General features: G+C 48.8%; 2 protein-coding genes across 2 annotated transcripts; both read left to right on the forward strand.

Moving 5' to 3' along the window:
• Window positions 1–357: 357 nt before the first annotated feature.
• On the forward strand, window positions 358–20,721 carry naa15b (N-alpha-acetyltransferase 15, NatA auxiliary subunit b). Its single transcript, XM_084466178.1, has 20 exons — window positions 358–516; window positions 4,044–4,128; window positions 4,252–4,356; window positions 4,885–5,042; window positions 6,352–6,486; window positions 7,722–7,875; window positions 9,022–9,141; window positions 9,322–9,417; window positions 9,524–9,630; window positions 9,877–9,949; window positions 10,348–10,517; window positions 10,947–11,099; window positions 11,687–11,815; window positions 13,783–13,996; window positions 15,490–15,683; window positions 16,121–16,229; window positions 16,662–16,760; window positions 17,171–17,314; window positions 17,970–18,067; window positions 19,389–20,721. The coding sequence occupies exons 1-20, from the start codon at window positions 463–465 to the stop codon at window positions 19,584–19,586; spliced, it is 2,595 nt and encodes an 864-aa protein (XP_084322304.1). The 5' UTR covers window positions 358–462; the 3' UTR covers window positions 19,587–20,721.
• Window positions 20,722–22,798: 2,077 nt separating this feature from the next.
• Window positions 22,799–25,169, forward strand: LOC311340903 (ras-related protein Rab-33B-like; the record flags this gene model as incomplete). Its single annotated transcript, XM_084465807.1, has 3 exons — window positions 22,799–23,020; window positions 23,999–24,177; window positions 24,551–25,169. The coding sequence occupies 3 exons, from the start codon at window positions 22,799–22,801 to the stop codon at window positions 24,933–24,935; spliced, it is 786 nt and encodes a 261-aa protein (XP_084321933.1). The 3' UTR covers window positions 24,936–25,169.
• Window positions 25,170–26,554: the final 1,385 nt, after the last annotated feature.

The raw sequence follows: 26,554 nt of genomic DNA on the forward strand, positions 1-26,554 counted from the left end.
ATATATCTTAAAAAGTTTCAAATATTTTAAAATTAAAATTGGAATGGAGTGGTGAACAATTATTGAAGGAGTAGGGTCCCAAATTTTCTAGAGAATAATAAAGAAAGAATAAAACTTAAAAAGAACCATAGTTGCCACAGTGCTATTTTCTCCCTCTCGTTCCAAACCTCACACAGCGTCAATGTGACACATGGATCATCTACAAACATGAACCTCTCCATCAATCCCGTGCGAAAAAACGACGCGGCCATTTTGACTGGGGCCTCGTCCCGTCGTCCCCACGTGAGGAGCGGCAGGGCGGGAGGTGGAGCGCCGAGCCGTCGAGCGGAGTGACTTAGGAGAACAAGGGCCGAGCTGTCGAGAAGAAGATCGCACCGCTCTCCGCTCGCTCTGACTGAAGTGGAGCTAACTTTAGCTACATGTGCTGAGGTCGAGCCGAGGAACTGATCTCCAATCACAACAATGCCGACAATAACTCTACCGCCGAAGGAGAACGCGCTCTTCAAGAGGATCCTGGTGAGATACTAGTGCTGATTTCTAAATCCGTCCGCGGTGCCCATCTCATTTCGGCTAGCATAACTAGTTAGCGTTAGCCGTAGCTACTTAGCTTAGCAAAAATGGCATCATTGAATGGACATGCTAATCCAGGCATGTCTCGCAGTGTCACTATCACAAACTCTAATGGGGTTCAACGCGTTTGTTTTGCGTCAGCTTCTCTTGCCCGGTGTCCCCCAGTGGTGTGTGGTGGTCCGACACGGGTTGATATCTGCTTTAATTGTGCTACTTTAGCACCCGGGCCTCTCCACTTGTCAAACTGCCGTGTTCCACGATGGCTAGCTCGGATAGCTAGCTGGCGCTATCTGTGGCTCTAGTGGGACTCAGGATGACAGCGCCGGCTCACCTGGGCGCTTAGGGGGACGCCGGTAGCCGGTTTAGTGACTCTCCGTTCGACCAGTGTCTTAACGTTGACACCTCATTTGAATCAGTTATTCTCATTGAATCAGTTATGTGGGGGGGGACCAGTCTGGTCCTGATCTGACAGCTCAGAAGTAGGAGTAATAGTGCAGCCGGCCCCCATAACGTGATCCTTATTAGGTTCTGCACATGGTCTTGCACAGGGAAGAGCAGTGCATGCGTCTCTCGGTTATTCTCACAAGCATCCAGTAGTAACGCTAGTACCGGTAGTAACGTTGAGTCCTGATCTGACAGCTCAGAAGTAGGAGTAATAGTGCAGCCGGCCCCCATAACGTGATCCTCATTATGTTCTGCACATGGTCTTGCACATAGAAGAGCAGTGCATGAGTGAAAACGTGAGTGGTGGAGTGAATGGGGGAAGTTATTGTGTCAGCACATTTTTGGCTCGTAACATCATCACCCCATGTAGTTGGGAGTTCAGGCCTACAGTGGGAGCACCCTGTTATAGCCAACGGCCAAACATCCAAACACAGTGTTCTTGTAGACGTTTCCTGATCCGGTCAGTACGACTGTCTTTCGAGAGTTAAACCACCTACAATGGGATTGCAAATGTCGGTAATGGATTTGCAGGCCAACTCCTTAAAATAAGTTGTGCAAGGATGAGCAATAGCGAAACTGTAGTTACCAAACCGGAACCTCCCTACTCCCTATTTTTATTGCAACTTTTCATAAAAGATAGGAGCTTATCCATGCAGTTGTAAGTGTACAGTATGTATCTGCATACTTGGTCCAAGGTCGTCATTTGCTATCCAGGAATTAAGTGCAGTAGCGGTGCCGCTTCACACACTAGTGAAGACAAGCCTTGGGTTCATCCAGTGCTCTTCTCCATGTTTGACCATTTAAACATTGATGTTGAATAGGAACACTTACTGGTCAATGCTTCTTTGTGGTACTCCTACCTGTTGCTTGGTGGATGAACTAAGTTTAACTACTTAATTATACAAAAAATTTCATTTTTAGATGCTTATCAATTTGGAGGGTAGACGCCATCCTTTTGGTCTTAAGTCTATCCAGGACTTGTGCCAAGCGTTCTGCCCAAGTGCATTTTTCGAAGTCGGGCAGAACTCCAGTGTGTTATTGGCAGTGGATTTGGTTCTATTGTATTATTCCAGCATGGTCGGTGCTGTTCTCTGTTGGCGTACCCCCAATGGTAACAAGCTGGCTAAGCAAAGCCCTTTTAAAATATAGCTTTGCAGGTTATTTTTAAAAAAATGTGAGGAGATTAATAAACGGAGGACCCTCTGTTTTCAAAAGTTCCTGCTGTGACCGTTATGCTTTATAGACGGTTTCTTGAAATGACTACTCCTTGGAAAGTAAACTATATATAAAATAAACACAACTTTGAGTGTCAAACTTTCTAGTTAGATAACAATGTTAAACATAGTTTCTGCTGCCTAGAACTGGGATGTTTTTTAGACCATCATTAAAGTATAATTAATTGGCATGGCGATGGCTATATGTGACACTCACTGAATTGTCTTCAGTGTGCTGGGTTTCCCACAACAGTTTCATAGCCTAGAGAGACCCGACATGGATGATATTGCTGTGCCATCACTTCCTCACTCACTTCATAAAATGTTTGCTCTAAGAAGAGAATGTTGTGGTGGTTTTATATTGTGTAGATTTCACTTAACAGTGTGTTTGTTGTGGTGGTTTTATATTGTGTAGATTTCACTTAACAGTGTGTTGTAAGGCACATCAGGTCCCAGACACAAGTGGGATTCTTGCATCTCTCTCTCTAACTCAAGTGGCCAAATCTATTTTGGGGGTTGTCAAAAGACGTGTTGGATAACTACAGCCAGCCAAATGATGTTCCCTTGAACTCCATAAGTATACACACATTAGCGTGTGTAACTAACGAAGTGTACACTTCTTGATCTTGTGTGTCTCTCTGAACTGACCCCTAGGGGGTCATGTACAGGCAAGTGGGGTTGGGGGGGGTGGTGGGGTGGTCCATGTGACTGTGAACCTGGTGCTCATAAATAGATGGATGTTAACACGCATGACAAGACCAGCATATCACCATGAGCTGTTTGCCACCTTCCAAGCCTTGATATGAAAATTCAAAGGCATATGGATTAAAACTCTTTGAATTCAATCTTCGGCACATGGGTCTTTGGCTCACTTTCAATATTTTATGTTGCTCTGCATGCAAAAACAAAGTTATTATTTGTAATCGATCTTGGATCTTTTACCATAATATGAAGTGCTGGTCCTATTGGTTGACATCCCCAGAGTGTCCCTTTGCCAGGGGACTGGACCCAATCTGTGTCCACGCTATTTGCTGTGATGATCCTTTGCATGTTGGGTAGATGCACCATGTGACATCAGATTAAGGTCCCATTACAATATTATACTGTGGGAACAGACCCTTTATCTAATGGGTTGCTCCATAAAAAGACCATTGCTCCCAGTTTGCTAATGACGAGACTAATCCCCAGTGAGTTGTACAGGGCTTGGGTTTTCCATGTGTTTAACTGATGTCCTCGCTCGTTGGTGTGAGTGGGGTTCTTAGCAGGTCAAAGAAATGCCATCTGCCAACCCCCCCTCCCCTCTGTTTGACACACACATGCACACACGCCGTAATCTATGATCAGTTTAAATGGACAGTAGGGAATGGTAGTGATTGTACAACATGTGCCTAAATATAAAGCCATGGCAGAGAGCTGGTCATTTGGGTAGTGGGCTAAGTGCTGCTGCAGAGGATTTGCAGTCTGTTCTGAAGACCGACCAGTTTCTGATATTTGGGTGAATTATATACAAACAGGATCCGGGCATATACATTTTGCCTGCCAAGCCTGCATTAGATAGCATTCTCAATCTTCTCGTAACAGGTGTAATGATGCATCAGCTTTTGGACTTTTGCAATTGATTATACTGTCCTCCTAGCAGGCGGAAGCGAAACAGTATTCTGATTTTTTTTTTATAACCAGGCCGATCGGCCCACCAGTCAGTGGAGCCCACAAACACATTGTCGCTTGTCGGTTCCTTACATGTCACCGCAGTGGAGTGGTTGTGGTTTTGTCTGACATGCATTAATGTCCTTCCTTCTGCTCCTCTGTCCACAGCGATGTTACGAACACAAACAGTACAGAAATGGACTCAAGTTCTGCAAACAGATCTTGTCCAACCCCAAGTTCGCCGAGCACGGAGGTGAGTGGCCAAGCACTTTGAAAACCGCAACACTGTAAAGAACTGCACCACGCACAGGTCTCAGTCCTCGCCCGCTACCCCATGCCCACCTCTCTCTCTCTCTGCTCTGTTTCTGTCCCTCAGAGACCCTGGCGATGAAAGGCCTAACCCTCAACTGTCTGGGGAAGAAGGAGGACGCGTATGACCTGGTGAGAAGGGGCCTGCGCAACGACCTCAAAAGCCATGTCTGTATCCTTGGTCAACCTCTCTCTCGGGGGGGGTGTGTGTGTGACACATGTGTATGCAATGTCGACGTGCAGGGTTTGAGTAGCTGACTCTTATCTGGATTCTGTTCCAAACAGGCACAAAGTCACTTTGTCACTCCTGCCTGCCCTTTGATTTTAAACTTAGTTGGAACTTTGTTTTACTACAGCCGTCGTGTTTGTTTACATTTTTAACCAAACCTAGAATAGATCGAATCACTAAATCCCACATGGATTTGTTTCTTATAAACAAGTTCTCTGGCCTAGTTAGTAATGGCGATCCAGTGAACATTTTTGAAGAGCTCCATGGGTTTTGAAGCTCAGAGTGCGACTGGTGTACTACAGTGGAGGTATGCTAGCTTTACTGCACATACCCGGCCTTGGAGAATACTAGTTTTAATGCACATACTCAGCCTTGGAGTCGTAAGCAGAATAGGAACAGCGAGAGTGTGTGTGTGTGTGTGTGTGTGCGCGCGTGTGCATGCGGTTGGTTTGGCCCTTAACTCTCTCCAAGGCTGGCACGTGTACGGCCTGCTGCAGCGCTCCGACAAGAAGTACGACGAGGCCATCAAGTGCTACCGCAACGCCCTGAAGTGGGACAAGGACAACCTGCAGATCCTGCGTGACCTCTCCCTGCTGCAGATCCAGATGAGGGACCTGGAGGGCTACCGGGTGAGCGGTGAAACGCCACGCGCGTCAGTTAACATTAAGGGGATTTTTGCTGACGTTTTTTTATCCAAAGAAACTTCATTCATTCATTCATTCATTCATTCACACACCGACGGCGGAGTCCACCATGCAGGGCGAAAAGCCAGCTGGTCGGGTGAGGGGGCCTTGCTCAGGGACACCTCGACACTCGACACTCTGCTAGAAGGAGCCGGGGATCGAACTAGCAACCTATTGGTTACCAGTCAACCCGCTCTGCCCCCTGAGCCACTGCCGCCCCAAGGCCTTTCGCACATGAACTAAAAATAAATCAGGAGTTGCGTGTTGCAGACGTGTAACAGGACATACGCCGCACCCGACATGTTCACACATATCGCAGGTACTGCGTATCCCTGAGACGAGGGGGGGCCCCAGGGTGGAGTGTGTGGGAGGCAGGACATCACGCCTAAAGTATACAGCGGCAGTCAAAGTGTTTTGTTTACAACACGTCAAAGATGGCGAGTGAGGTTACCAAGTAACTCCGTTATTCGTTTCCTTATTCGGAAAGCAGAAATAATTGGGAACGAAAAGAACTGGCAAGAAGATAAAAGTATGAAGCTGGATCACTCACTTTTTGCTCCCGGTTTCGCACCAGTCGCAGGACAGAAACGTCAGCCGCACGCCCACTCACTCGTTGGGATCTCTCTGCGGCTCTCTTGATTGGCCGAACTTTACACTAGGGCTGCACAACGACCGAACAACAACCAAGTATTAATCCAGAGAATGTCCTGCTTACGGTGCAAGGCCGAAGGCTGATAACAACGCTGAGGCTTAAGACTTGTTGACATTTTGTTTAAACCTGTGCTATACTTTTTCGCATTAGCAAGAGTTACTGGCTTTTAGTTGTAGAGACGGTTAAAGATAAATCCTGTTCAGACAGTTACTGAGATCTTCCCACGATGGGGGGGGCAGAACAGAACCGTTCATCCCCTGGATGGATCGAGTCGTGGATGCGTGTCATCGTCGAGAAACTTTCTGCGGTAGAAAAGTTCAAGGTTTAACCACCGACACGCAAATCTGAGTCGCGAGCAGACGACTCCCATTCTGCAGGCGTGTCAACTCGGGTTGCTTCACAAAAGTTGGCAGAACAATTTTAGAGTAAAGGCCTCGGGCTTCAGCTTCTTCCTACGTCCATTGTCATCCTCTTTCCATCCTCCCCACTCCATAAAACCCAAGCGAGCCCAAGGGAGGGCCTGGCACTAATTCTCCCTCTCTGTGATTTAGTGGGATCTAATGTGAGCGCTAATGTCTCCGATGTCTGTTAATTCCTCCCCAGGAGACCCGCTATCAGCTGCTCCAGCTGCGGCCGGCCCAGCGAGCCTCCTGGATCGGCTACGCCATCGCCTACCACCTCCTGGAGGACTACGAGATGGCTGCCAAGATCATCGAGGAGTTCAGGAAAACGCAACAGGTGGGACCCGGCCCATATGCACCTCGCGCTCGGAAAGCGCTTTGAAGGAACGACGCGAGAGATGTTGTACCGAACCGACCGACTCGGGTTATCCCCCAGAACAGTGGTTCCCAAACTTTTTCTACTAGTATACCCCCTCTAGGATTTAGAGGGGGGAGATTCTTGGGCATGGGCGTTCTATTTGGCAGTAAACATTGAAAGGGTGCAGATACTCACAATTTAGTTAGAAACATGGGCCTGTGCTTCATGCAACCGTTGGCTAATTTAAAGCCCCAAAGTGCCCCCTGCGGTTCTCCAAAGTACCCCCATTTGAGAACCGCTGCCCTAGAATTCTGGACATCAATGTACAAAATACTGTGATCAGCAGACAAAGAGCTCTCCCTCTGTTTATTAAGGCACCGCTTGGCGGCCAAGGTGTTGCAGTCTTCCCTCTCTGCAGATTTGTGAAACACAGCCCACGTAACCACTGTATGGGTCCAGGTCCGTCTGTTCTCTGGCGTGCTCCTGATATGGCCCGCCTGCATCCTGTCTTTATGCCGTCGTCACGGCGACATGGAATACAGTTCGGAGGGCTGCGGTGACGCCTTTCCTGTCAACTGTTGTCTACCTCCTGACGCCGTGGCTGTTTGGGTGTAGATCAACGGCCGTCTAAATATAGACATGGCTCGATGGCGGTGGACACGCTGAAGGCTTTATCGAAAGTCTCACGTTCATGCAGTTTTGACAACAAACTAAAAGGCTGGCGATTTGATTTTTACTAATTTGCTCTTCTGTGTGTGTGTGTGTGTGAGACACCACTACACACAGATCGCCTTATCGGAAGCCTTTCACTAAATGCATTAAAGCATAATCTATAAGCTGAGACGTAAACAGTTTATCATTGAGTAGATGCCAATAGACAAAGTGTATCATTATTAACTAGAGGTGCTCCGATCAGCATTTTTGGGCCCGATCACAGATTACCGATCACCAAAATCATGATTTGCTGATCACTGCCGATCAGAATGGCAGGGGAATGGGACTCTCTATAATAACCTCTATAATAGACTCGCATTCACTAAAGCCTCCGCGGAATGTGACTGTCAACCACGGTACTGAAACGTGCCTCCCCACATACTGTTGAATGTAGGGTAATGCACGTGGCGCAATGGGAAGCTTATCCGGGTGTACCCATGAACGAATGAATGAAGGGGATCCCCTGTAACCTCCGTGCCCGTCTTTGTCTCCACGTCCAGACGTCTCCGGACAAGGTGGACTACGAGTACAGCGAGCTGCTGCTGTACCAGAACCAGGTGCTGCGGGAGGCGGGCCTGAACAAGGAGGCCCTGGAGCATCTGTCCAACTACGAGAAGCAGATCTGTGACAAGCTGGCCGTGGAGGAGACACGAGGTGGGTCCCTGTCTGTCTGTCCGTCCGTCCGTTCGTCCGTCCGAGTCTCTCTGAAACGTGAGGGTCAGACAGCACAACGTTTTTGTCTTTCACGATGGGCCTTACCGTACCGACAGTGATGTAGTTTATTCTTTTGCTTCTGACAAATGTACTTAGGATATCATACTTAGGATGTCACTTTGGATAAAAGTGTCTGCTATATGCACTAAATGTGAATGGTCACCATGTTAAATTATGTTATTTGGTTTTTATTTTCACCGTTACGTTTTCATGACTTTGCGTCGACTTTATCGGGGACAGTGGTTCAATATTGAATTAATCGTCAAGTGTACGTCTCGTTGGAGTTATCGGAACACCGCGAGAACCGCACAGCGCTCTCCACGGTGCAATGCGACCACCACACTATCCAACATTTCAAAACCTCCCGCAACGTTGTTAACGGCAGAATCTGGTAGGAATCGTCAATTGTCATCTGATCCATGGCATAAGACTCTTAACCTCAGCCAGTGAGGTCTGTCACATGCGCTTATTGCGGATGTGATTTCCTTTTTCATCAAGCGCATGCAGACTGGCCGTATTGATCCGTAAGCTCTCCGATGATGTGGGCTTCACTGTGACCCCAATCGATATTTGGGCTTTGTTTAACCACCTTTTCTCTCTCCGTTGCTCAAAACACCTCGCAGGATGGATCTCCTTAATCAATCTGTTTGTTAAGCAGCTATAAGCACATAATTGCATAAACTAGAACTAGATCATTTACATTTATAATCTATAATTATAATACATTTGTATGTCTGCGGTTAAGCGTCCATGCATCAATGTTTTACTGACTTGGTAGCTCGAACGCACGTAGGTCGGAGATGACACAGCATAACACCGCACGTGTTTGCGATTTTTTTGTCTGCATGTTTAGTAGATGAGCTGGTCACGTGATGGTATCGGATCGGCACTGACATGGTATCGATACCCGATACTGCCGAAAATACAGTATCAGAGGAATTCCCAATACTGATATTATTATCGGAACAAATCTAGCGATTACTCAGACCTCCTTGCTCCATGCCGGTACGCTGCGATGCGTCCGCAGTGAAGGGCAGCTCCAGTGTGCTCACCTCCTCCTCCTCCTCCTCCTCCTGTCTCTCATAGGGGAGCTGCTGTTGAGGCTGGAGCGCATGGAGGAAGCCACAAAGGTGTACCGCCACCTCCAGGAGAGAAACCCGGAGAACTGGTGCTACTACCACGGCCTGGAGAAGTCCTTGAAAGCAGGTAAGCGCGTGCACTCACATAGACACACATTGCTGTTATCAAGCTTTGGTGTCCAGCAAGACTCCATTGGCAAGATTATAAAAATATTATCCTAATTATTATAGATCTTTGGTTTGATTTAGATTTTTCCTTTTATGGGTGAAGATGTAGAAATATTTTTGCTCTTTTTTTTTTTTTCAGAAACGGTCGATGAGAAACGGAAAATCTACGAGGAGGCGTGGGAGCAGTATCCCAAAGGACTGGTTCCCCGCAGGCTACCTCTCAACTTCCTGTCTGGTGCGGCCAATCAGATGCTCCCACACTTTTCCCAACAGGCCCTTAAGCTTAACCCTTTTCCCCAAGCTCTAATGCTGTCCGTCCCTCTGTCCGTCCCTCTGTCCAGGCGTGAAGTTCCGGGAGTGTCTGGACCGGTACCTGAGGTTGAACTTCAGTAAAGGATGTCCGCCCGTCTTCACCACCCTCAAGTCCCTCTACCACGACAAAGAGAAGGTGCGTTTCACCATCGGTTACCTGGGGATGAAGAACTAACTTTTTAGGACACTTTTTGATTTAATGTATAGAAATTCCTTTTCGATTCACTCGTAAATAAACAAATAGGGGTTTTATAATTGTATATTGTAGTTAGGATTTGATATTTCCACCACACACTGGTCACAATATTTATTTCTTGCAACCGAGCTTCTCTCATACAGCCGTGGTGACCTTTGACCCCGTGCCCTGTCACCTCCTCTCCAGGTTGCAATAATTGAAGAGTTGGTTGTGGGCTATGAAACCTCATTAAAGGGCTGTCGAATGTTCAACCAGAACGGTGAGTAGAAGCTCCACACTCTAGTCTTACTAGTCTTGGTCTCTAAATAGTATTTTCTGCATTTTATGTTCATGTCTAAATGTATGCCCTTGTTGTATGTTGTACGTCCTTGCACTTAAAAATAGTACTTAGCATTGTGTAGCGTCTTATCCTAGCTGTCTGTGTTGTATACGGGGAATGGGTCAACCTAGCGATCGTTAGTGCTTGGCACTTGGTTTTATGAACATCCTTACTGTACCCACAGCGATATATTGTTTCTCTTTCTTCTGACCAATCTTTTATTGTGAGTCGCTTTGGATAAAAGCGTCTGCTAAATGTAAATCTAAACGTCTTTGAGATTTATTTATTTTATTTATTATTATTTTTTTTTCAATCTGTCCTCTGATTGGCTGTTCCAGACGGCGGTAAGGAGGAGCCTCCGACCACGCTGCTCTGGGTGCAGTACTTCCTGGCGCAGCACTACAACATGGTGGGCCAGCAGACGCTCGCCCTGGAGTACATCAACGCCGCCATCGAGAGCACGCCCACGCTCATAGAGCTGTTCGTCATCAAGGCCAAGATCTACAAGGTAACCGTCCAGACGTGGTTTGTGAGTTGTTCCGATACCACTATCGGAAAATTCAGATAAATCGGGCATCGGCGAGTACGCAAGTCTATACTGCGCTGATCCGATACCTTCACGTGACTAGCTTCTTTACTACACAGCCGAAGAACATCACAAACACCACGGTGTTATGCTGAGCTCGTTAATGCTCGGAGGTGGAAAGTTGGAATGGCAAACGGCATCTCCGACCTGCGTGCCGTCGGGCTACCAAGTCTGAAAAAAACACGAATGCTCACGCTTAACAAGAATAGACAAATGTATTATTATAATCATAGATTATTAATGTAAAAATGATCTAGTTCTGAAAACAAAAAAAGTGTCGACCAGTAAGTGAACCGACTCTGCTCCCCTGGTGACCTCTGACCCGTCTGAACCCCTCTCGACCTCACGCAGCACGCCGGGAACATCAAGGAGGCGGCCCAGTGGATGGACGAGGCCCAGGCGCTGGACACGGCCGACCGCTTCATCAACTCAAAGTGTGCCAAGTACATGCTGAAGGCCGGCCTGGTGAAGGAGGCGGAGGAGATGTGCTCCAAGTTCACCCGGGTGAGACGTGGGGTCACCGCCGGGCTGGGCTCGGCCAGCTGGCTGCAGTGTAGTGAGGAGTGTCATGCGTGTCGGGGCAAGCCGCGGATCAATGCATTAGATGGGTCGATGGTGGAGAAAGACAGAGCTCTGTCTATATCATACTTTATCAGCTTATCATCGAGTACGCAAGAGTAAAGTTCTTAGGCTTTGGTATCTCCACAGTCACATAGCAGCAGCAATAAAAGATGAATTTAACCAATAAGTTACAAATAAGTAGCACCGTCAATAACAAGATGATGATAATAAATGCATGAAAAAAAAGTAGGTAAGAATAAGTAGAGAAACTAAAACAGTGATAATAAGTAATGAAGTGTAAATTAGGAACAGGGACCAAACCATGATTCTATTAGGATAATGGTGAAAATGAAATGATTTAAGACTAGTCTAGACCAGAAAATAATCAATTCAATTAATTTTAATCAATTTTATTTATTTTATTTGTATGCAAAATGTTGATGAAACACTTGTTCAACTAATGTTATTCAACTTCCGTGTTTATATATGGCCACTTATTCTCTGTGGGTCTGCTCTGTGAACGCCCGTAGGAGGGAGCGTCGGCGGTGGAGAACCTGAACGAGATGCAGTGCATGTGGTTCCAGACGGAGTGCGCCCTGGCCTACAAGGGCATGAACAAGTATGGAGACGCCCTGAAGAAGTGCCACGAGATCGAGAGGGTAAGGGAACCCCCTGCTCTCCTCGTTAGGACGCTAAACAAGAAGAGCGTCCTCGTTAGGACTGTAACGAGGAGAGCGTCCTCGTTAGGACGGTAACGAGGAGAGCGTCCTCGTTAGGACGGTAACGAGGAGAGCGTCCTCGTTAGGACTGTAACGAGGAGAGCGTCCTCGTTAGGACGGTAACGAGGAGAGCGTCCTCGTTACGAGGAGAGCGTCCTCGTTAGGACGGTAACGAGGAGAGCGTCCTCGTTAGGACTGTAACGAGGAGAGTGTCCTCGTTAGTAACGAGGAGAGCGTCCTCGTTAGGACGGTAACGAGGAGAGCGTCCTCGTTAGGACGGTAACGAGGAGAGCGTCCTCGTTACGAGGAGAGCGTCCTCGTTAGGACGGTAACGAGGAGAGCCTCCTCGTTAGGACGGTAACGAGGAGAGCCTCCTCGTTAGGACGGTAACGAGGAGAGCCTCCTCGTTAGGACGGTAACGAGGAGAGCGTCCTCGTTAGGACGGTAACGAGGAGAGCGTCCTCGCTAGGACGGTAACGAGGAGAGCGTCCTCGCTAGGACGGTAACGAGGAGAGCGTCCTCGTTAGGACGGTAACGAGGAGAGCGTCCTCGTTAGGACGGTAACGAGGAGAGCGTCCTCGTTAGGACGGTAACGAGGAGAGAGTCCTCGTTAGGACGGTAACGAGGAGAGCGTCCTCGCCAGACGAGCTTCGTAACGAGGAGAGCGTCCTCGTTAGGACGGTAACGAGGAGAGCGTCCTCGCCAGACGAGCTTCGTAACGAGGAGAGCGTCCTCGTTAGGACGGTAACGAGGAGAGCGTCCTCGTTAGAGCGTAACGAGGAGAGCGTCCTCGTTAGGACGGTAACGAGGAGAGCGTCCTCGTTAGGACTGTAACGAGGAGAGCGTCCTCGCCAGACGAGCTTCGTAACGAGGAGAGCGTCCTCGTTAGGACGGTAACGAGGAGAGCGTCCTCGTTAGGACGGTAACGAGGAGAGCGTCCTCGTTAGGACGGTAACGAGGAGAGCGTCCTCGTTAGAGCGTAACGAGGAGAGCGTCCTCGTTAGAGCGTAACGAGGAGAGCGTCCTCGTTAGGACGGTAACGAGGAGAGCGTCCTCGTTAGGACGGTAACGAGGAGAGCGTCCTCGTTAGGACGGTAACGAGGAGAGCGTCCTCGTTAGGACGGTAACGAGGAGAGCGTCCTCGTTAGGACGGTAACGAGGAGAGCGTCCTCGTTAGAGCGTAACGAGGAGAGCGTCCTCGTTAGGACGGTAACGAGGAGAGCGTCCTCGTTAGGACGGTAACGAGGAGAGCGTCCTCGTTAGGACGGTAACGAGGAGAGCGTCCTCGTTAGGACGGTAACGAGGAGAGCGTCCTCGTTAGGACGGTAACGAGGAGAGCGTCCTCGTTAGGACGGTAACGAGGAGAGCGTCCTCGTTAGGACGGTAACGAGGAGAGCGTCCTCGTTAGGACGGTAACGAGGAGAGCGTCCTCGCCAGACGAGCTTCGTAACGAGGAGAGCGTCCTCGTTAGGACGGTAACGAGGAGAGCGTCCTCGTTATGACTCGAGACTGTAATCTGGATTCTGTAACAATCGTCTCCTGGTGTAAACCACCATTTATCTAGCCTGGCATCGCCAGACGAGCTTCTTAGCTTCTAAATGTTTTGATTCTGGTCTTGCCTTAACCTCCTCCTGAGCCACAGGACAGCATGTGGCTAAGGAGATAGGGCCAGTTGGTTGGTAACCAGAAGGTTGCTAGTTCGATAGTGTTAAAGTGTCCCTGAGCAAGACACCTCACCCTAACTGCTCCCGACAAGCTGGCTGTCGCCTTGCGTGGCTGACACCGCTGTCGGTGTGTGACTGTGTGCGTGAATGGGTGAATGTTAGGCAATATTGTAAAGCGCTTTGAGTGGCCACTGGTTAGAAAAACACAGTATAAATGATTCATCCTCTCCCCTCATCCCACAGCATTTTGTGGAGATCACGGACGACCAGTTTGACTTCCACACGTACTGCATGCGTAAGATGACGCTGCGCTCGTACGTGGACCTGCTGAAGCTGGAGGACGTGCTGCGGCAGCACCCCTTCTACTACAAGGCGGCGCGCACCGCCATCCAGATCTACCTGGGTCTCCACGACAACCCGCTCACTGACGACAGCAAGGAGATGCAGGCGGACACAGGTACACACCCACGCCCCCCCCCCCCCTTGGAGTAGCCCTCCCACGCAGCCCTTCTTCTTCTTCAGCAGTCTTGCTCCTGTGGAGTCAGCTGAAGGAGGACCGGTTTAGTGTTTTTAAATAGTTGTTCTGATACCGATACCAGTACTGGGTATTCCTCCAATACTGCCTAAAATGCAGTATTGGGTATCGGGGAGTATTCAAGTCTATGTGTCGATCCGTCATGTGACTAGCTCACATTGCGTCGTCACATGACTAACTCACTATACATTGCAGTCATCATATACATCGTATACATTGCAGTCAGAGAACCCTTCGATAACAACAAGTGCTATTAGTAGTGTCAACGCTAGATGCTGTTTCTGAATATACTCAAGTTCAGGAATCTGTATCGGAAACATCTCCATCTCAATTGAACTCGTTCATGGCCGTCTGCACCGAGGAAACATTGAGATCATGCTCTGAATTCGAACGGCGTCTGACATGCACCCTGCTTGGGGTTGTGCTGCGTCGCACGTGTGTTGAACCCTTCAACTGGACCCTCGTTCTGAGTTCTGCTTGGTACTGAGGAGTAGTGGTTCATGGTGGCACTATGGAGGGTGAGGTCTGCAGAGTTTATCCCATGGCTGATGCTATGAGCTCAGTCAGAGAGTGGTGTGGCATATGCTGGCTCTTTCCTCTAAGGCTGTTCTAGGGTTCAATAATTATATATGACATTTTATCGTAATCGGAATATGGCCTGGTGCAATATATCCAAATTGCAGGAGCTGGGATTTAATAAGGGTAAAATATGTAAATGGATAACATCATTATAAATTAAGTGCTGTAGTGCTGCAGAGATGACCTGACCTACAATTATTTTTCATCACATCGCATCATGATAATATTTTTTTGTCCCTTGAAAATTTAAATTGTGACCTACAATAATAGCTCCCTTTTAGAGTGACTCAGATAGAGATCGCTTTATCTGTCAAGATAATGGCAAGAATTGTTTTACCTGCATCGTTCAGCACTACCCTTCTCAGGACGTAGATTTCACTTGTGGTAGGGTCATGAGAAACTCCTCTTGGAAGGTCTTAAATTCTATTAAATTGTATTTGTATAGCCCTTCATCACAGGTACAAAGGGCTCAACAGGCTGTGCATATATGACACCCCCCTGACCCTAGCCCCACAGAGGGCAAGAAAAAAACTCTCCTTAATTCTGTTCCGCAAGGAAGAAATCTAGAGAAGGAACACAGAGTGGGGGATCCCTCCTTCAGGATGATCAGGAGTGCAATGGGGGCCAAGATTGACAGACCAGTTTAAATGGCCGGTTAACCGTAAGCAGAGTCCAGGCATTCCGTTGTAGTTACCAGGTGGATGAGGGTGTCCAGCCGCACAGACAGACAGACAGACAGACAGGCTCTCGCGACTGGACGTCAATGTAGAGAAAAACAACCAGAACCACCAGCAGCACTAACTAGGGTGGTTCTTCTCTGCCACTCCCCACTCCAGCCAACCTGTCGGACAAGGAGCTGAAGAAGCTGAGGAACAAGCAGAGGCGGGCCCAGAAGAAGGCCCAGCTGGAGGAGGAGAAGAAGACGGCCGAGAAGGAGAAGCAGCTGAAGAACCAGAAGAAGAAGAAGGAGGACGACGACGAGGAGATCGGAGGGCCCAAGGAGGAGCTCATCCCCGACAAGCTGGCCAAGGTGGGCGTGTGTCTGTGTGGAGCGCGGTCGATCCGTCATCAACTGACTTAATCCTGAGCACGTGGCTCAGGCGGTAGAGCGGGTTGGCTGGTAACCGGAAGGTTGCTGGTTCGATCCCCGGCTCCTCCTCTTAGCTGTGAGTGTCGAGGTGTCCCCTGAGCGAGACGCCTCTCACCCCTGACTGCTCCTGACCAGCTGCGCTGTCGCCTTGCATGGTCGACACCGCCGGCCGTCGTTGTGTGAATGTGTGCATGAATGGGTGAATTTTAGACAATATTGTAAAGCGCTTTCTTTGAGGTGGCCACTGGTTAGAAAAGCGCGGTATGAATGCAGTCCATTTACCGTTGACAGTGTTTTGGACACCTCTTTGACACCATTTCCACCCCGAAACTGGGTGAAGGTCCATGCCTTAACCATGTCCTGTGCTCTGTTTGCAGGTAGAGAATCCCTTGGAAGAAGCGGTCAAGTTCCTGACGCCACTGAAGCACCTGGTGAGGGACAAGATCGACACGCATCTGCTGGCCTTCGAGATCTACTTCAGGAAAGGTAGGAGAGAGAGAACGCTCACCGTTGTTTTTTTGTACCCACGTGAACTTCGTCTTGAGCTCAGTGTCAATAAATGAGGTCGGGGTCATTTCAAAGTTTCAGGCGTGAATGCGTTACTTACATAAGTATACGGGCAAGTTCACAGCCATGAGTTGGCTCACCGTTGTTTCAGGTGTGAGAGCAGAGGAAGCTATTTTTGCATTGCAGAAAAAAATGTAAACACTTTGAAACTGCTGGAGCTGCTACTGAGATGTCTGGTTTGTTTTATAGACGCCACCGTACCAGCTCTATGCTGTTTGAACATCGTCACTTTACTAAACCCGCGCCTTCAGTCTCTCTTCCGGGTGTCCTTCCCTCTGCTGAAGTGAATCCTGTGACTCTAACTGTTGTCGTGTCTTCCCCCCCCCCCCCCCCTCCCCCCCCCCCTTTCAGAAAAGTACCTGCTGATGCTCCAGTCGGTGAAGAGGGCCGTGGCCATCGACCGGGATAACCCTTGGCTGCACCAGTGTCTGGTGCGCTTCTTCAAAGGAGGTGAGGGGGGGGGAAAGGAGGGTTCACCACTGGGAAAGGATCGCCTGGCGATTTCAACGGTTTCACTCCCCGGTGATGAAAGGTTCCTGGTTCGATTCCCCCTGATGTCCACACCCCTGGGGGGGTCCTTGATGCAATGATGCCGCCAGTTAATGACACAGATCTGAAACCGAAAGCGAAACTACTTTTCGCTTTGGATTGAAGTGTCCGCTAAACGATGACCCGTCCTTGCCAGCCCCGCGCTGTGCTCGAAGCAGCACGCATGGTTCACTTGGAGAACCGTACAATGGAGGGATGGTTATTGTGTCAGGTACGTGACCGCTCTGGGTGTATTTAATAAGGTGTGTGTGTGTGTGTGTGTGTGTGTGTGTGTGTGTGTGTGTGTGTGTGTGTGTGTGTGTGTGTTGCAGTGTCGGAGAGCACAGACCTCCCTGCGGCCGTGCGTACGGTGCTGAAGCAGGAGATCACTCGGCTGTTTGGCGACAGCAACGCCAGCAGCTTCAACCAGGAATACCTCTCCAAGCACTCCTGCTCCATACCTCACCGGGTGGCTGGTAGGTGTCTCACTCTCACTCTCTCTCACTCTCACTCACTCACTCCTGCTCCATACCTCACCGGGTGGCTGGTACGTGTCTCACTCTCACTCTCTCACTCTCACTCACTCACTCCAGCGCCATACCTCACCGGGTGGCTGGTAGGTGTCTCACTCTCACTCACTCACTCCTGCTCCATACCTCACCGGGTGGCTGGTAGGTGTCTCACTCTCACTCTCTCACTCTCACTCACTCACTCCAGCTCCATACCTCACCGGGTGGCTGGTAGGTGTCTCACTCTCACTCACTCACTCATCCTATCACACACTCACTCGTACAGATTCACGCTAACACACCATTGAACTCACTCACTCACTCACTCACTCACTCACTCACTCACTCACTCACTCACTCTCTCTAACACACACTCACTCACTCTCTTCCTCAAACTCACTCACTCACTCACTCTCTCTAACAAACACACACACTCACTCTCTTGAACACACACACTCACTCTAACACACACTCACTCACTCTCTTCCTCAAACACGCTCACTCACTCACTCACTCTAACACACAACCACTCACTCTAATTCTATAACTGCTTATACATTTGTGAAGTTAGGAGTCCCTTGGCTGTATTTTTACTAACATGCTGTATCCATCCTCCCGTCAGCTGCTAAGATGATGGTCTACATGGACTCATCGACTGAAACTAAAGCCATGGAGCTGGCCACCGCCATGGACGAGTCCCTCGTCAACAGAACCATCGTGGTGCGTCTTCGTGTCCAAACACAACAACACACAAACAAATAACACACAAGTAGTGACACAACCCTCGACTCGCTACCAGTGTTCAGGATTCTTTCAGTTCAATAGAGGATCAGAAATGTGTAGCATTATTGACGTGTGTTGTACGTCCTGGCACTTCATGTACGCACTTGTTGTATGTTGTACGTCCTTGCACTTACATATAGCACTTAGCATTGTGTAGCGTCTTATCCTAGCTAGCTTTGTTGTATACGAGGATGGGTTAACCTAGTGATTGTTAGTGCTTGGTTCTATGAACATCCTCACTGTACCCACAGCGATATATTGATGTTTCTCTTTCTTCTGACAAACGTACTTATTGTAAGCTGCTTTGGATAAAAGCGTCTGCTAAACGCCCTCAATATAAATGTAAAGTCAACTTTTCTCTATTGAACACACGAGTCCACCGTCTCGCTCTACAGCTGGCGTGCGCTATAGCTCTAGGTGTCACAACAACAACGCAGAGTGGGAGTTAATGACTGCGTTCGACTTCCTGTTTCAGCACTACTGCCCAAACAGGATCTCTAGCAGCAGATGTGCTCTGAGGCGACAGGCTCTAACAGAGCTCTGTAGGGGGGGGGGGGCCACCATTTTAAGGAATCGACTGCATGCTGGTGTACGTTTTTAAGAAGGGCCGACCCCAAACGGTTCAGCGAGTAGGCGGCGATGTCGACAGGATGATTGCGATGGCAGTGCGGATCTTGTGGGTCACGAAACGGGATCAGCTATCGGGAATATCGATGGATATTTTGCAGATAAAAGTTTGGATAAAAAGCTAAAAATACTGTGAAGAGCGTCCCGATAAAATATTCCCTTATTGGATTTCCTCTTAACTTCCTCATCCCAAGAGGACCCGGAGCCGGGCCACCTTATTATTTCACATAATACACAACAATGTTCCGTAGGTTCCATATTATAGCTCTTGTAGTTGCGGCGATTTAGTCCGTTCACATCGGGTGTGTCGTTTAAAAAATGATGCACTTCTACACTCAATCTGCCAGCTCTACTTCCACCCTCACGTACAACACACAATAAGTGCAGACATTGAGTGCCAGGACGTACAGAATACAAGTGTACAATACGATACAAGTGTGTAAGAGGGGTGTGTGTGTGTGTGTGTGGGGGGGGGGCTATGCAGAGTCTAGATGAACTCTGAACAAGCCAGTCTTGAGTCTCTTGCGGACGCTGGAGAGCGACTCTGCGGTCCTGACGTCGGCAGGGAGCTCGTTCCTCGTCGATGGTGTAAACGATCACGACCCCCTGTCTGCGTTTCTCCCCCCGGCAGATCTGCACGGACGTGCTGGAGAGCCTCTGCAACGGCGTGCTGGGCGACTGCAAGGAGCGAGCCGAGGCGTACCGCGCCGCCTGCCACAAGCTCTACCCCTACACGCTGGCCTTCATGCCCCCCGGCTACGAGGAGAACGCCAAGATGGCCAACGGCGACGCCAGCATGGAGACGGAGGAGCTGACCAATGAGATGTGAGCGCCGACCGGGGTGGCGGCGCCGGCGGCGGTGGTGGTGGCGGCGGCGGCGGCGGAGGAGGAGGAGCACGTTTTTCTTTTACAGCCTGGCACAGAGCCTTGGGGGGGTGCACCACCCGATGGCCGCTAGGAGGGAGAGGGTGGAGGAGGAGGAGTTGGAGGAAAAGCTGACGAGATGTTGACGCTCTCTGGCTCGGCTGGAAAGGGTCGACCCCCCCCCGGCAACGCTTGGCTCTTTTCCACGTGGTGAAATTCAGGACTGTGTGTGTATCTGTGTGTGTGTGTGGGATGTGTGTTTGTGTGTGCGTGTGTGTGTGTGTGTGTTTGAACAAAATGGGAGGGGGGGAGAAAGAGAGAGATGACAAAACAGCTATTTGAATTTTTTTGTTTTTTTGCTTTATTTTTTTATTAGTTATTTTTAAAAATAGCGCTGACAAACACACTGAATATCTGGGGGGGGGGGGCGGGGGTGTGGGGGGGGGGGTGTGTGGGGGGGGTGGTGCGGGCCGTGACAGACAGCTGACGTGACGAATAAGGAGGATCTCACGGTCTCTGCCCTCAGGAGATCCAGAACAACCCAGGACTGCAGCCACTACTTCTGAGAGTCAGCTTTAACAACGCTTCCCACACAAACACACACAGACACACACACACACACACTCACACACACTCTACTGCGACCAGTGTTCCCTGCATTTTAAAAAAGAAAAAGAACATGTTATTTATAAAAGGAAAAGAACAAACAATACTGTACTCTCTGGGACAATGGAGCACCAGGTCTCCAGGGGGAGTAGGCTGGCGATTACTGAGGGTCCAACCCCCACCAGCACGGACGCCTGTGTGTGTGTGTGTGTGTGTGCGCGTGCGCGCTCGTAAGGACGGGGTTTGGCGCCCCCTAGGTGTGGCGCGCGGTAGCACGGACAGCCCCTGCAAGTATTCTGCCCGGCGTCGGTGACTCGTGTCCCCTCTGCTGACGGACGTACGGCCGTGCCCCTCCCCACCGCCGACACCTTCCACGACCCCTCCTGGGTCCAGCGTGAACTTGGGGGGAAGAAGGTCTGATTCTGTAGATCTGTGTTTATTTTTCACCAGAGCTATACTCCACGGAGCCTAGCTTCTTGCGTAACGGCACTGCACATGCGGAGGGAGGGAGGGAGGGAGGAAGGAGGAGGAGGGGGGGGGGTTGTCTTGCTGACTTCCACACTGTCACTGCTACCATGTGTTTTTTTTTTTCTGTTTATTTGGGGATGTGTTTTTTTTTTTTTTTGATCTAAAACGGTTGGATAGATCTGAGCAATACTACAGACACTGTGTAGTCCATAATGGAATGAATAAACTCATGTACTTGATGCTTATGATTTCTTCTATCCATATAAAATGGATTGGACTGAAAGGTCTCTGCAGGACGACTGAGTGGCATTGTTCTTTTTGAGTCTGTTGTACAAAGTCTTTGTTACCAAATTTAATTTTGAGTGCATGAAACGACCCTGCATCTCCCCCCCCCTCCCCCTCCTCAAGAGGCCATGTGAAAGATGAGCCTGCACTCCATCCCATCTCCGTCGTTCTGTTGCCCATGGTTACAGAGGATGTGATTCTACTAGTAGCACCGTGAACCCCCTGACGTCTGTCTAGGCCCCGCCCCTCATCCTCTCCTGTTCTGTCGAGTTTTTCCCTTTTTAATCTGTCCCTTTTTTTTTTTCCTCTTAAATTTTTGATTTTAATGTGAAAGGGGAAATCTGGGATGGCGTTGTATGATTTCTCTGAATTTTTTTTTATATTAAACCGGACAAAACAAAGTTTGATTTTTTTTTTTTCTTTTCATGAATAATATATTCTGTTGACTCGTGTACACATATTTTTATTCCTGACTTTCGTGCATTTTAATCTTGAGTCGCCAGCACTGCTCAAATAAATCTGGTACCGGTTCTTAATGTCTGCCACAACACTTAGGTTAAATTATCAGTCATGGTATATTTATCATTAACATCATTCCAGCAAATACAGAATTCAGGAATTGTACCATAATCCGTAGGTGCCAAATGTTAAAAATACATGAACACACAATATTAAACCCTGCATCTGAACAAATATTGAACAAGGTGCGATCTGTTCGTAATGACTCCAGCAGCCAATGGGAAGAGCGTGTCCATGATGCGCAGGTGTGCCGTGTGCGTCATTTGAGTCTGAATATCAATTAACGATAATTAACGTCCGGAGGCGTATGAACGTCCTGCCCTTCCCACATAACGAAAAGTAGGCTGAAGAAGTTTGACATTACGTATAACGTAATGTAAACACAATAAAAGTAAAGCCATGTTACAATACGAAGTAATATAAACCTACTTCCCTCGATCTCTTTGGGACTGACACTATATTCTCTGGTTAGTTTTCTTAACTGCTATGGAGAGATTTTTTTTTTTGCTTCTGCAACACATTTGCTATAATAACTTTGTATCCCTGACATGCATGAGCTCTTTCCAACGAGAAGTGTGGTACACTACACATCATCATAGTTCATAACCTCCCCGTGGCGGCTGACCTTCACTCCCAAGAGGTTCAACAGATCTGAACATCAACCAGCCTCATCATCGCTGCAACAGCACCCCATGTCACCACATATTCTCCCACTAACTCACTTGGCCTACTGGGCACTTTTATACTGTGATGTTGATGGAGGATTCCCTGTGTAAATCTTTTCAAAATAAATACATTTTTGGTTAGTCTTTTGTGAGTGAGGATTCATTAGGAGTCATTAACACTGTTGAAACCTCCACCAAAATCCTGGTTAATTGCACAATGCAAATGTCCATGTAAATATAGGCCTTGTAATATGTATAATATGTAAATATAGGCCTTGTAATGTAATGCAAACGGCTCATGTGTCTCTTATGAGGTCTGTTTGACGTGGGAAAAAAAACCTCGAGAGGTAGACTGTGATGACGTTACATATTGAACATTAGCCTTAACATATATGCAAATAAGTTGTTTGGGAGGAAGTGGGAGTCCCCTCCCACCACTGGATCCAGCCCCACCCTCACCACTTGCAATCGTCACCTTGCAGTCGAGGGACCGAGTGCCAACTCCTCCACAACTTGGTTTTGTCTCGACTGCGCCTCCAACCAACTCAACTGGGAAGGAGAAGAGAAACCGAGCACGCTTCTGTAAACAGGCTTCAATAGTTATTTGTATCACACACATAGAAGAGGAAGCTTAATGGATTCGTCGCTGGAGTTCTCCAACTCGTTCAGCGGCGCGTCCTCCTCGCTGCCCGCTCGCTGCAGGACCTTTAAGGTGATCGTGATCGGGGACTCCGGTGTCGGGAAGACCTGCCTCACGCACCGCTTCTGCGCCGGGGAGTTCCCCTGCCGACCCGACGCCACCATCGGGGTGGACTTCCGAGAGAGGCTCGTCGACATCGATGGAGAGAGAGTCAAGGTAAACGAACCAAAAAATAAACAAACGTGGGATTTGATATGTTACTAAATATTCAAGGTGCTATGTACGCGCAATTCCGTGTCCAACCGTTGGAGATGTTGTGCACTGGAATGTTAGGCGTAGTTTGCATCCATCCACCTTTGGTTGGTTTACAAACTTTTACTGAATATGCAAGGTATGCCATGTCAGAGACAAAGCAATTAATTCCGTGTCCAACAGTTGGGTATATTGTGCACTGACTGGAATGTTTGGCGTAGTTTGCATCCATCCACCTCTTTGGTTGATTTACAAGCCTTTTACTTGGTGTCAAAGTGCACCGTTTGGTCAAAGGGCTCTTCGCCCACAGAGGGTGAGATGGGTGAGAAAATGCAATAAAACAACCTCAAAACTTAGTTTTTATAACTTTCTGGAGGTTATCGCTCCGGTGCTCCGTACTCGCTGGGCACAGACAAGCCTTCCTAAAGTGTTGGGCTTTTGATAACCTTTGATAACTTTTGATAACATAAATATGGTTCAACTGGAAAAGAAAACACGTGGGTGGGACGTTGTATGTATGACGAATGCATAATGGTTCTGTTCTTCACTCTGTTTGGTAATAAGCACATGATGGAGGAAGTCAGTCATACACACACACAAAGAAAAATCACTTTTTTTACTTCCAGGTTTACATTGAGGGAAGAGGAGGGGTTGAATCTAAAGGACAATATTGACTCAGATTCACCCAAACTGTCGTTATGTAAACGGAAACGCACTGTTGGTTCAGAGTGGGACCCGAGGCATGTGCTAGACAAAATGTTTTATCTTGGTTGTGTGTGTGTGTGTGTGTGTGTGCATGTGCGTGCACACAAACGTGTGTGTGTGTGTGTGTACACATTATGTGGATGAGTCCAACATTAAAAAAAACAATATCGTCTTATCTTCACGCATGCCTCATCCCGTTATCCAACCTCCACCTCCCCCTCTGTCGCGGCCGCACAGCTCCAGATGTGGGACACCGCTGGGCAGGAGCGCTTCCGGAAGTCCATGGTGCAGCACTACTACCGGAACGTCCACGCCGTGCTCTTCGTCTACGACGTCACCTACCCGGCCAGCTTCAGGGGCCTGCCCGCCTGGGTGGAGGAGTGCCGGCAGAACTCCTTGGGCCAGGACATCCCCAGGTGAGCGTCTGACCTGACCCACCTTCACACGGGGCGGCATGCGGCTCAGGAGGTAGAGCTTCAGGGGGTTGGCTGGTAACCGGAAGGTTGCTGGTTCGATCCCCGGCTCCTCCTCCTAGCTAGAGGTTGTCGAGGTTTCCCCGAGCGAGACGCCGCCCTCACCCTGACTGCTCCCGACAGAGACTCGGGTCGTTTTAGGAGCAGTGATGGCAGTCGGGACATGGATAGGGATGGAACCTTTTGCATCTGGGAGTGGGAACCCATTGCCGCCACCGCACCCCCCCCCCCCCCCCCGCCCCCCCCCGCCCCCCCCCCTCCTCAACACTGTCTCACTCTTCACTTGGTGGGCCGTGTCTCACTCTCTCCTCCCCAGGTTCCTGGTGGGCAGCAAGGTGGATCTGCGCACGCCCGGCGGGGCCAGCCAGGTGAGCCGGGAGCAGGCCCTGAGGTTCTCCCAGACCCACAACATGACTCTGTTCGAGACCTCCGCCAAAAACCCCCAGGCCAGCAGCAGCAGCCGCAGCCGCAGCAGCAGCAGCGCGGGGGGGCGGGGCCGCAGCGGCGGCGGGCCCCCGGTGGTGGAGGGGCCCCCCTACCACCAGGACACGGTGGAGTCCATCGTGACGGCCGTGGCCGCCCGGCTGCGGAGACACAGGAGGCTCCCGGAACAGACGCACTGCAAGGGAGGGAGCAGCTCTTTTAAGATCCCCGCGGACAAGAAACTTCTGGAGAAGGGCCACTGGGCGTGTACCTGCTGAGAGTGAGAGAGAGAGAGTGTGTGTGTGTGTGTGTGTGTGTGTGTGTGTGTGTGTGTGTGTGTGTGTGTGTGTGTGTGTGTGTCCCAGATTCTTAATTTGTAATGATTTCAAATGAAATGTTGTACTGTAATTTTTAGCTTTTAAACATTGACATATTGTTAACTTTCTATGTTGTTTATTTTTTTTTTCCGTTCCTCCATGCTCCGTGTAAAATAAAATACCATGTATGCGTGTATATAACACATCTCTTCTTCTCCGTCACATCGCTCAATAACATGACCAGCCGTCAGTGATAAATCCATGGCCCCAGTCTGGTAGTTTGAAACCCAGGCTCTGTGTCTCTGTGTATGTCCCAGATACGAGACATGCACGACTAAACACATTCTAACAAACGTAACGGAGCACTTGTTCCAGCGGCTTTTAAAAAAAAAAGAGCTTCGTACGAGATGGATGGCTCGTCGGAAACCAACCTCCGAGTATCCTGCGTGTTTTTCTATACTAGTGCACATGTAACCGTTTTACAGTGGATTTCTGACCCGTGTTGTGTCATTCAGGGAAAGAGACAATAAATGATTATATTAAGTAAGTAAGAACGACGCCAAGGCAGAGCATCAGCTGAGGGTCATTAAGTGAGATGCTCCACATTTCCTCGAGTGCGGAGTCGGCGGCGGCGGCTGGCGTCGTGGTCTGAGCGAAGAGGAGTTTTGCGAAGTCACGCCTGTGCATCGCTGCCGTGGGCGATGCAGAGCGCATCACGTGTGTTTTCTGTGTGTCTGTCGGACGGATGATTCAGTGCAGTCACATGACAGCGTCACGCTTGCCAATGTGGAACACAATGCCGTGCAATACCAGACGTGTGTGTGTGTGTGTGTGTGTGTGTGTGTGTGTGTGTGTGTGTGTGTGTGTGTGTGTGTGTGTGTGTGTACACACATGTGGTACGAGGCTGCAGTAAGTTAACACAGGGCTGTCACATTCAACAGCTCACTGGTAGAGTTTTCCTCCTTCCTTCCTTCCTGCTTGTCTTCTTGTTAGAACAATTGGTCTGCATTCACAAACATGGGTTTTTTCTTTTTAAATTTGTGTGATTATTGATCACAAATCACAAAAAGTATTATTAATTTTTAACTCAATCTAGACACTGCCCTTTAACTAACCAGGATTTGTTTCCGAGCCTTGAAGATACACTTTAAGATACAATTTATTTCTAATTCGTATAGGAAAAGTGCAAAGGGGAAGGAATGTTATTTATTTCTCTTTTAGGTTTTCTTATTTTAATTGTATTATTTTAATGTGTGTGTGTGTGTGTGTGTGTGTGTGTGTGTGTGTGTGTGTGTGTGTGTGTGTGTGTGTGTGTGTGTGTGTGTGTGTGTGTGTGTGTGTGTGTGTGTGTTTTGGGGGGGCGGGACAACTAGATGCGCTCGCTAGTGTGCCCTCTTCCTACAGATAGGGGGCGCCAGATATCACAAGAGAGCGGGTGTGTTTGTGTAGGTCCGTCTGATAGGCTTAGATGAACACCATTAGAATAGTACAATTAGCAAATAAGATGTTTAGAACATAACAAAAGTCTACCATTAACAATCACTTATAATTAAATTAATTCTAAACATTTAAAGCAAAGG

The sequence above is a fragment of the Micromesistius poutassou genome (assembly GCF_964030765.1).
Source record: "Micromesistius poutassou genome assembly, chromosome: 3".
Classification (NCBI taxonomy): Eukaryota; Metazoa; Chordata; class Actinopteri; order Gadiformes; family Gadidae; genus Micromesistius; species Micromesistius poutassou.